This window comes from Rhinichthys klamathensis, unplaced genomic scaffold, assembly GCF_029890125.1.
Source record: "Rhinichthys klamathensis goyatoka isolate OS25496 unplaced genomic scaffold, OSU_Roscu_1.1 h1tg001103l_1, whole genome shotgun sequence".
NCBI lineage: Eukaryota > Metazoa > Chordata > Actinopteri > Cypriniformes > Leuciscidae > Rhinichthys > Rhinichthys klamathensis.
Genome location: NW_026607344.1, coordinates 37830 through 49636, shown reverse-complemented (window position 1 = coordinate 49636; position 11807 = coordinate 37830). Strand labels below are relative to the sequence as shown.

Here is an 11807-nt window from a genome sequence, read left to right as displayed (position 1 = left end):
ATCTCATCTGATTTTAGGAGCTGTCCATCATAATATAGCCCAGAATGCCAGAGGACAATGATCCACTAGAGTAAAGTATTTAGCCTACCAAGAAGAAAAAAAAAAGGCTCTAAACTATCAAGCAGGCTACAATTCAGACCTGGAGGGTCTTTTTCAGGCCTGATATTTATCTTTAATGCACTTATTGTTTATTATACTGAGCAGAATTGTTGAAATGCGGATTTATATCTTCTTTGTACCTCAGTGACAAACCAAACGTTGACAATTCTCTGAAAATCTGTGGCATACGTGTACTAGTGCACAGAATACCCAGATGACTTGTGACATTTGTTAGAATATGGAACAGTAATGAAGGACGTCATTTCATTTTCCAAGACAGATATTTGTAAGATATCTGTTTAATGTATCGATCACATCTACAGCACATATAAAGCACAGCGACTACCTTAAAACGTACAACATGGACTAAAAGAAAGTCTTTTTTCTTGTGTTCTTACAAATAATGCAGTTGTCCTAGATGAGACTATTGTGCTGTTTCAAAGCTTGTTCCTCCTCGAACATGACAGCGCACCTGATTCTGGTAAAATGCTAAAGTTCAGGCGGAAGCACTGGCCCCAGGCTGAGACTGAACTCTTTCTAATCGGAGGTCTTTCTGTCCTACTGTATGAAGAGTAACTTGTCATTATATGCAGAGGGCAAGCTAGAGACACACACAACTTCCATCCAGATTAGTCAAGGCCAGATTTAATTTTATTTATTTATTTATTCACCCCAAAGCACTTGTAGTTTTGTCCTACCCAAATGAGTCTTGAGTGAAATGTTTGCTCAGCACACTCTCTATGCTTACATTGTCGTGTCGTGTGTGTGTGTGTTCAGAGTTGTATTGTGGGACATGTGCTTGGAACACCATTTAAAGATGTTTAATTCATATTCTTTAATAAATACAGTAAACATCGCGTCTCTGCTGAAGAATCTACCGTTTTATTTCAATTTTGTGTTGTCAGTTCATTCAGCGAAAAATGATGAATACATTTTGAAAACAATAAAGAAAGATTAAAATGAGTGTAACTGATGTGGAAAATAAATAGAAGGCATAGAAAAATATTTTAAAGAATGAATTGACTTTAGAGATCATTTCCAGTTAGAGGCGAAACAGAATTTCCCCCTCTCTTGCTGCGTACTATTTATGTTTTGATAATTATAGCAGTGAATTGGTTTGGAGTACTAGCAAAGCAATTAGGATCAAATAAACTCTTAATTGATGGTACAAAGTCAAACATGCTTGATAAGTGGGGACCAGCATGTGTAGTCCATTAGTGCAGGTGAAAGGGCCATGCTTTTTTTCCTAACAGTCATGCTCAGGTACGATTCTGCACTTAAGGATCTTTAGATAGTTCTGGACTTTGTTAGAATCACGGCGAAAGCAGTACAGGAGCTCGTAGTCACTCATGGCCTCTCCGCTGTCAGATATAGGAAGCATTGCTTCTGGTGCCGACAGACCTGTCACAGAGTTTCCAAGCATTCCCAGTACCCTCATCTGACAGAGGACGAGAGAGAAACAATGAATGAATCACAGTGCTGCAGGCATTTTCCACAAATCAGAAAAGTTCATAAACTCTTTGTCAACCACAAACTGAATATATATATATTTTTTAAATGTTACATTGTATATTTTTTATTTTATTTATTTTATGATATATGATTTTATTTTTTATTTTATTTTTTATTATTTTCCATTTTTGCAACCCTTTTTCAAATTTTGAGGGATGTTTGATTTAATGTGTCTTTTTACATAAATATGAAAACATTTAATAGTATATATATAGGCCAAATGTTGGTTAAGTTATTGATTAAACTATGCATTTCCCATGAATGAAAGAAAATGTTTAAATGTATATGTTATTATTTTTTCTTGCAATAACTTGAGTTAGGTTAAATGGTTAAGCTTGACAAATAAAAATTTTGTTTAAAATAAATACTTGATGAAATGAAATTATTCCAAATTCTCCGTGTCACAATACATTTTTTTGTAATTAGAAGAAAAAAATGTGTTAGATAAATTTAAATTAATAATTTAAAACAGTTTTTACTATCATGGATGAGATGTTAATTATAATACTAAAATAAAAAAAATAAAAAGATATTGTTTTAACAGATTGTGTCAAAATGATTACATGATTATCATTTTAATAGTTAGATAGTGTACATTTTAGAAAAGTGATCTCAGTTGTGACAAGCCTAAATAATTTTTTTAAGTGTTGATATAGATATAAATATTATTTTTTTTTTAAATCAGCTACTTTTCATTAGTATTCATAATGTTATGTTCAATGATAGTTGATCGAACATATCCAATGCTGTAGTTTTAACAACAGAAATCATCTCTAATGCTTATAGTAGGAAATCAAAGTGCAAAACCCACTCACAATCACGCAGATGTCACACACCTATCTTTTCTGCTTATTTATAATAAATGACGCAGACACACTCTGGCCTTTATCATATACTCCTCTCCTGAACCTTCTTAACCGTGCACTTCCGTTTCTTATTTCCTTCTTTGATGTGACTTACCTTTTCAGTGACTTTCTCCACCCCTTTCCTCAGCTCGTGGGCCATGTCACCCATCTCCAGGGCTTTGTTACTGCTGAAGCTGTTGAAGTCCTGCTGGTGAGCCATGCTCTGGTGCAGCTGGAACAAGGGGTCCCTCCATGCCGACAGCAATTTAAGAATCACCTCGGTTAACTCTTCATGCTGAGACACAAAATTTAAACCGTTTAAAGATTTACGGGTATGCAATATGTTATTTCTACAGCTGAAACTGCATAAAGTCAACTAATGAGGCTTAAGAGTTTGAGGAGATGGTTGCTGGGCAACTTAATTTAGCAGATGTGGCTTTAAGTACATTAATTGACGGGACAGTCCTCTTGGGACGGGCTGCGGTTAAGTGCTTTGCTCAAGGGCACAGAGGTGATGCGACAGCAGTGGGATGAGAGAACTCAGTTCATTTATGACAAGCAATGGCAGCAGAATCACAGATGCTCGATGTGATAAATGCACTTTAGAGCTGAACTTGCAATCTGAATGTTTTTTTAGGAAGGGTTTGTTAGGATGTTATACTCACAGCTAGTTTCTGTGCATTTTCTTTGCCATTAGGGGTCAGTATGTTGGAGGTGTGACATTTGCGATATATCTTTCCGATATGATTTTTGCTGGGCAGGAAATACTGTTCCTTTAAACAAAAAAAACATAGATTAGAGATTAAACATTTGAATAACTTTATTCATCATATTAGACACATTTTAAATTGCGTACAAATAATTTAGATTTTATATTTAAATCATTTACATTTCATTTAAAAGCTATTATGTGTATATGTATTCTTGTGTATAATAAAATATCTGAGATCTAAATATCTTACGCACTTTTTAAATCTTAAAATGTCTATTATTATTTCCATTAATACTTTATATTATTAGCAAAGAAAAGTTCCTTTTGCTGTTAAGCCGTTAATACATATTATCATTCACTTTTAAATATTTTAAAAAGTCTGTTTTTATTTGAATTCATACTAAAGAGAATTTTATCTTTATTAAGAACAAATATTTGTCAGATTGTAATTTGTACCAAACCCCCCCCCCCCCCCCCACCCCCCCCCCCCCCCCCCCCCGTTTGAGATAACATTATTTACTTTAGTTTCTGGTAATAATCATCCATATTTGCACACCATATACTATAGATTTTAAAATATGATCATGCTTATTAGATATATTTGATCGGAAATGTTCATTAAGCTAATGCACTTGCATTACAAAATGTAGAAATAAAACTTTACTTTAGCATCTGCAAAACATTTGACAACCTCCTTGTTACAATGACAGTTGCATTAGAACAATTAGAAGTAGAAGAAAAGACAGATGCGACTCACAAACTCTGAGTGCAGATCGTTGGAGAGGCTGTGCATTCTGGCCGAGTGCTGAATGACCCTGTCGAAGAGATCTGCCAGGGACGGGACGTGGCATCCTGATGGCCCATGTGCGCAGATGGGTGCAGAGCCGACACGGCCATGAGGATCCAGGCACAGAAGTGCCACAAGTAGCACAGCCACTGCCGGCAGAGACAAACCCACAGGGAGAAAGAGAAAGAGAGACGGAGAGCAGAGAAGCAGAGGGTTAGAGAAAATATAAGTTCCACCGAGAAATACATCCACAGATGGAGAAAAAGATTTTATTTCTAACTGTGGGCTTCAAAAGCTAGCCAGTCTCCTTGAATCAGAGTCTCTGTCACTTCATGGAAATACCTTGCTTCAGGCTCCTAGACATTCTGAGAGGAGAGGAGAGGTTGTGGAACAGCAAGGGGTCGGACTGCTATTTAAAGTGTCCAGAGTTTAGGTGCTGAGGGACGAATCTGCCCATTAAAGAGAAGGAAGGAACGAAGGGGGCGGGCATGAAAAGTATGCGTGCGTGATGATGGCATGATTGTCATAGTCCATTGTGTCCGTTCCTTCAATCAGATGGTGACTAATGCCTCTTCCCCCCCCCCAGTCCCTGCAGGCTGCCCGCTTTGATTTTGCGTTCTTACCTCTTTAACCCTCTCTCTTTCCTGTCATCTGCCCCATCAGAGTAACCTGGGTGATTGGTGCTCTTGCCTTCTGACATCCTACATGACCCAAAACGCCAGTGAGTCGTGCACTTTAAATAGTCATTGTAGATAATAAATAGTTTACAGAGATGGACTGAGTTGATTTTAGAGTTTTTAATTAATTCAGCCTTGTCAGTGTTCAGTGATGCATTTGAATAATTCCAAAGAATTGAAAATGTCATGGATTACAATAAATCGATATAATAAATACAAATAAGTAATGTACGTTGTATGTCTTGCATTTTACAATTAAATGAAGTGGTTCCAAAAAATATATAATATAATATAATATAATATAATATAATATAATATAATATAATATAATATAATATAATATAATATAATATAATATAATATAATATAATATAATATAATATAAAAGTTTATTTATACACATTATATTATATTATATTATAGTTTGATTCAGTTCGTTTTAGTTCTATTCTATTCTATTCTATTCTATTCTATTCTATTCTATTCTATTCTATTCTATTCTATTCTATTCTATTCTATTCCATTCCATTCCATTCCATTCTAATTAATGTGAGAGAATAAAAATAAAAATAAATGTATTTATAAAATGGGTACAACATTCACAAATTATTATTATTATTATGAGGTGCTGGAAAAAGTACTATGTATATGCTGATTTTTGAGTCAGAGCGAACACTTAAGGTGAACACAGACAGAGAACACTGTTTCTGCTTATTAAGGCCCAGTGCACTCTGTGAACACAGTGATCCGACCAAACCCAACAACCTTTGGAATGTGGTGATTGATGTGGCAAGTATATGATCACGCTTTTTCCCTTTATCCTTGTGTGCTGCATGTGCTCGGTATGAGACACTTGACCTCAGACATTTGTGTTAATGTGGTTGGATGTTCACTGTGACGACGATCATACGCCACCCAACCCTCAAGGCACGATATGTGCGGCTATGACGGGTCGATGTTAAACTGAATGTAACTATGACGTTAGCCAGCTGGAAATGGGTCAAACAAGACAGGAGGACTATTGTTAGATGCAAAATCTTACAAACTGTCATAAAACAGTGACTGTTCCTCTCAAATGTCCAGGGATGAAAATACTAGCATGTGGACAAAATGCCACCTTATATGATGATGTGAATGAAACAAGCTGACAGAAGTGATAAAGATGAGGTGACTGGATAAAACTAAAAACAGTTTTCTTTTGTTGCCGAAGAATTACCATTAAAAAGTTTAGGGTTGGTAAGATTTTTAAATGTTTTTGAAAGAAGTGTCTTATGCTAACAAAGGCTGCATTTCAAATTTTAATGCAATTTCATACTAAACTACATAAAATACAGAATAAATATATCATTGTCAACAAAATTCGACCAAGAAATATTAAATTACCGTGGATAAACTCTGAAATGCTACAACTTCTAAAATTGAAAGCCTCTCTGTTTAAATTGTACAGGTTAAATCGAACATCTGAGAGTAAAAATAATTTTAAACAAATTAGAAATAAATGTAATATGGAACTGCGTAAGACTAAGGCAATATATTTTCAACAGCAAATTATCCAATCCGCTAACAACCCAAAGACACTATGGCAGACCCTTAAGGTCATTACCGGTGATAATAAAAACGAGAAGAAAAATACTGTCAATATTCAAATTTCCATACGGGGTACTCTTATCTCTGACTCAGAAAAAATTGCAAGTGCTTTTAATGATTATTTTCTTTCATCTGTTAAAGACTTGGCTAAGCATTTTGCTACTCCCTCCTTGTCCTCACCTGATCTCCCCCCAACATCTGATCAGTTCTCATTTACTGAGATTTCACAGAATGAGATGATACAAACATTACATCTGTTAAAAAACTCTCATGCTCATGATGCTTATGGTTTAAGTACCTTACTTTTAAAGACCCATGCTGATAGCCTCATACCTCTCTTTCTGCATTTAACTAATCTCTGTATTAGGTTTTCTATTTTTCCTACTGATTGGAAAACAGCACAGATTACTCCAATTTTTAAATCTGATGATTGCACTTTACTTTCAAATTACAGACCTATCTCAATACTCCCAGCAATGTCTAAATTACTGGAAAAAGTCCTGCATAATCAACTAAGCTCTTATCTCGAAACAAATAACTGGCTCAGTGATTATCAACACGGTTTTCGAGCTAAGAGATCAACAATGTCGGCACTACTCCTCTTCACTGAGCAAATACGTAACTCTCTTAACATAGGTCACATCACTGGAGCTATTTTTATTGATTTCCGTAAAGCTTTCGATACAGTGAACCACCAGATCTTACTAAATAAACTTCATTCATTTAAACTGTCTCCTTCCGTGATAGAAATGCTTTCTTCTTATTTGACAAACAGGTATCAGACGGTAAAAATTAATCATGTCATATCGCAACCCTTAGTTTGTGACATGGGTGTTCCGCAAGGCAGCATTCTTGGACCCTTACTTTTTCTTTTATACATTAATGATTTCCCTCGAGTGTGTAAACACTCAAAATGTTTACTGTACGCTGATGACACTGTGATCTTTATCTCTGATTCAAATCCTAATGTCATAAATTCCAAACTACAAACTGATCTTCACCTGATACATGACTGGCTGAAAAAGAACCATCTGACCATCAATGTAAAGAAAACGGAATGCATGTATTTTCATTCATCCAGAAAAAAAATTTCTTTTACTAATTCTATTACTATGGCAAACCAAGATCTTGTTGTCACTAAGACCTATAACTACCTGGGTGTACTACTTGATTTACATCTTACATACCGGGAACACATCTCGAAATTAACCAAAAAGCTCAATCAGAAACTCTATGTTTATAACAAGATTAGACCACATCTCTCTTTCTCAGTTTCTGAAACGTATTTACATGCTATTGTATTCTCAACATTGTCCTACTGTCTTCCAATCTGGTCTCTTACCACTAAGGACATTACGGAACCTATAGCACGACTGTATTACAGAGCACTTAAGATCCACTGTAATCTCCCAAAATGGTCTCATCATTGCAGTGCGCTCACACGCACAAATGCTCTGACTTATCAGAACTTTGTAAACAGCCATGCTCTTGCTTTTTATTTTCGTATTCAAAATAGCTCTTCACCTGCACTTACAAGTCTTCTCCCGACACAAACTTCGAGACCACTACGCCTTACTCGGTCAGTCTCGCAGGCACTCATTCCAGTTCCACAGTACAAAAATAACTATGGTCAGAAATCGTTTTTCTATACTTACACTAAAATTTGGAATGACATTCCTTATCAAATTCGAACATTATCGTCCTTCGCATATTTCAAAAAGTCATATAAACAGTTTCTTCTGACTAGTCAAACTTGCACACATTGATTGCTCCTGTACTGTTTTTAGTCTTGTTTTTCCGTATTTTATGTTTTGTTTATATCTATCTAGTCAATAACAATGTCTTGTATACATGTGCTGAAATTCTGTTTATTGTTCTATGTTGCTGCAGAACAGGAACCTGCTGTAAACCAGTTTTTAAACTGAGCCAGGCCCGTTTTACTGTAACTATGTTGCTGTTGAATTTTCCTGTATAATAAATGAAATGAAATGAAAAGAAATTTATTTGATCGAAAACAAAGTAAAAATAGTATTATTGTGAAATGTTATTACAACTTAAAATAACTGGGCTTTTTATGTAATTTATTCCTGTGATGGCTAAATTGAATTTTGAAAATTGAAAATTGATTTCAGCTTCATGTCACATGATCCTTCAGAAAACATTCTAATATGCTAATTTGGTGCTCAAGAAACCTTTATTATTATTATTATTATTATTATTATCATTATCATTATCAATGTTGAAAACAATTGTTCTTCTATTTAAAAAAAACCTTGATGCATATTTTTGTCAGGCTATTTAAATGATAGAAAGTTCAAAAGAACAGCATTTACTTTAAATGCAAATGTTTTATTACATTATAAATCTAAATCTTTTAAACATTATAAAAGTCTTTACAGTCACTTTTGACTAATTCTAACTAATACATCTTTTCTTAGAAAGCTCATAATTTCTGTTAAAAAAACTATTTGAATGGTAGAGTGTTCTTCAATGCTGTTTAAAAACATTATGAAACAAACTGTCTTCACCTTCATTAATAATTATAATAATTAAAATATATTGTTCTATATAAGTCTTCTAATTGAGCCTGATGACAAAGATCTTTGCCTCAAATTTTATCCTGAAAATTGGTTTTGCATCAACAAAAACAATTTTTGTAATCAAATGCTTTTTAGAAGCAATAAGAAGCAAAAAGCTAATATGATTCAGCACCATGGACAGCAACTGTATAATACATGTAGTTGCTGTCCATGGTACTGAATCTTATTCATTATTCTTTGAGGCAGGACATGTGGAGACTTCTGTTGAAAACGTGGGGAAGGCAAGATTGCAAAATGAATCATTGCTTGATGTCCATTTGATGTGAATGTAAATGAGTTGTGCTAAGTCAACATCAACAAATGCTTCACTAATGACCTGATGAAAGTGATTATGAAGCGTCGTTGCAAGTCAAACTTTCATGCTCTGCAAAAGTCCAACTGAATTCAATCGCAAAGAAAGAACAAATTAACAAAAAAAACCATAATGAATCATGCATCGAGTGGGTACATGCCAGATTGACATTTCCACTCATAAATGCACATAAAGATGGACAAATGCACTCTCAAGTATAGGGACTCTCCGTACACTAAATGTATGTATATAAATAGCATCGATGTCTTCTAGATCCTTTTAAACGTGAGAGCAATATACAATGTACTTTGAGAAAATTGTTAGTGAAATGAAAAAGATTTCTTAGAAATCTTCATCTAATTGCACAATGTTGTTTTCTGACCTCCCGAAAAGGCTTTGGCTCATGTCCGGCCTGCATGACTGTGCTTAAAGACATCGCCTGCATTCACATTTATAACAGAGGAACATTCTTGCCTACACTTTGTGTACAGATTTATTTTGCAACAATGCCTTTTAAGAGGGTCCAAGATGAAGAGACTGCTGGTGGGCCACATGCACTCAGAGCAGGCAGACAGCTGCGTTTATGATTGGTTCAGATGGGTTCCATATGGCAGGCTGCATGTGCATACAGCTGATCTGGTAGATTTGATTTTACGTACTGTAGATCCAGCCCGCAGGGGACGCCTCCTAAGTGTTTGGAAAAAGTATATATATTGGCAAAGCAGTTAGTTAATATGGCTTGACAAGGGGTTGGCTGAGGTCTTTGCGCTTGGCTGCGTGTTTGTGTAGTGTGTGCAGCCCTTAAACCAGCGTGCTGCTGAATCACGTTAATATTGTGGCAGCAACAAGGCTCACCTTTGACCACTCGCACTGGCTCACATGGCTTATGATGTCGCACAGTGAAGTGATGTAAACAAACTGACAAGAAAGGGTAAAGAGAGTAAGCAGAACAGTTGGGTATTCATTACAGTCAAGTTGTTGATATTATGGGATGTTTTTCAGATAAGCAGTCATAGCTGAGGATGTGAGCACGTGAGTCACGTGCCCATTTATGCTTGTTTATATTCCGGTTTACTTTTTTAGCAACATGGAGAATTATGTGCTTTGCAATATTTTGCACATTTTTAAAGTTTTTTTGTGTGTGTGAATTCACAGAAATATTAGACTTTCTACTGCCACTTTTGTCTGTTTTCGGTCAGTTGGACGACAAAGCTGGTCCCTTGATTACTGAGTGCACCTTAAGAATTACATATTTATACAATTTTGTAGTATCTAAATATTTGATAAATGTACTTTGTAATCTTTTGCTAACTCGCAAAATTAATATACTTTACATTGTAATGTTGTGTTGATTAAATATCATATAATAAAGTCAATAGTATTCCTCCATTTAGATATAAGAATATGCGTATCTGTGATTTTCCACTAGATGTCAGCATTGTACCTCTATATTTTTTTTTCCTTCCATCCATCCTATCCTATCTATCTGTCTGTCTGGATTTTATTTATATTCAGAATGTTTTATTTATTATGCAATGTATAATAAGGTAAAATCATAAATGGTATACAGTTCAACTATACTTTTACGTTTTCCTTATGCTATACTCTTTGTGAATTATTTTAAATAAACCTGCATTATAACATCATTTAACATTCACAGTGCAATGTTTGTCTGTTTCTTAGCGACACAGACTCAGGTTGAGGAACAAGCCTTTGAAGAAGAGAAATACTCCACCCTCTGTGATGCCAGGATAACACTCCATCCTCCACAATTGTACTTGTACGTTGGATAAGTGTTTTCATGGTGCAGTTGCAGAGCTGTGTGTGTGCCTCACACAGGTTTAGAGAGGCTCATTCGTTAGTGAAGAGGAGACAGCAGTGAGTGCTTGTTTGAGTGAAAGGGTAGTCATGTTGGATAAAGGGATCTGCAGTCATCTCTGAGTGGCGGCTTAGGTTAAGATGGCTTTGTGCTGATTAATTAAAAACACAGATGCCACAGCAAACCTGTCAAGTTCTCAGCAACAGACTGAGTTTTTGCATTTTAGTCATTTTTATGGGATGTAGATATACATAGGTACATTGGTCTCCTATGTTTTTTACATTGCTGTATAAAATGCCAACCCATACCATGCTGAAAACCCCTAAACCAGCCAAGCTGGTATTGGTTTAAGCTGGTCTTCTGGCATGACCAAGATGAAAAGTGAACAAAAACCCAATAAAACCCACCGAAAGACCGGCCTGACCTGGTTGTGAGACCAAAAAACCACTGGTTTAAAAAATTTTTTAGCAGCATAATCAGTCATCATAAACTAAACTAGCGGAGTCTCTCTGTCTGTCTATCTATCGTTAAGAGAATGATCATAGCCTATACTACAGTCCCCAACTGCTGCTTTTGTGCAGACAGGCTGTTGTCTGAAACACTTGTTGTTATGTAGTGCCTGTGCTGATATCGAGGACAGCTACCTCCCCGTGCATTGCTTTTTATGTTGCCTTCTGTCTAACTGATGCCTTGAGCTGTCATTATGGAAACTGAAAGGTGCGCACAATGACATCCAACGTTTTCTCGCTCTCTTTCTCTCTGTTTTCACCGCTGGTTTCTGGTTTATTTGCACTTACATTAATATAATGCATATTGCTATAGTGGCCTAATAAATAATAAGTGACGGAGGGATCATGTAATCAGATTTATAGGTTTG

The 11807-nt window shown here is 35.5% G+C and overlaps 1 protein-coding gene across 1 annotated transcript; it reads right to left on the bottom strand.

Moving 5' to 3' along the window:
* Positions 1 to 960: 960 nt before the first annotated feature.
* On the bottom strand, positions 961 to 4419 carry prl2 (prolactin 2). Its single transcript, XM_056244803.1, has 5 exons — positions 4298 to 4419; positions 3926 to 4104; positions 3122 to 3229; positions 2572 to 2751; positions 961 to 1537 (listed from the first exon to the last, which is right to left on the bottom strand). The coding sequence occupies exons 1-5, from the start codon at positions 4317 to 4319 to the stop codon at positions 1346 to 1348; spliced, it is 681 nt and encodes a 226-aa protein (XP_056100778.1). The 5' UTR covers positions 4320 to 4419; the 3' UTR covers positions 961 to 1345.
* Between the last annotated feature and the right edge of the window lie 7388 nt (positions 4420 to 11807).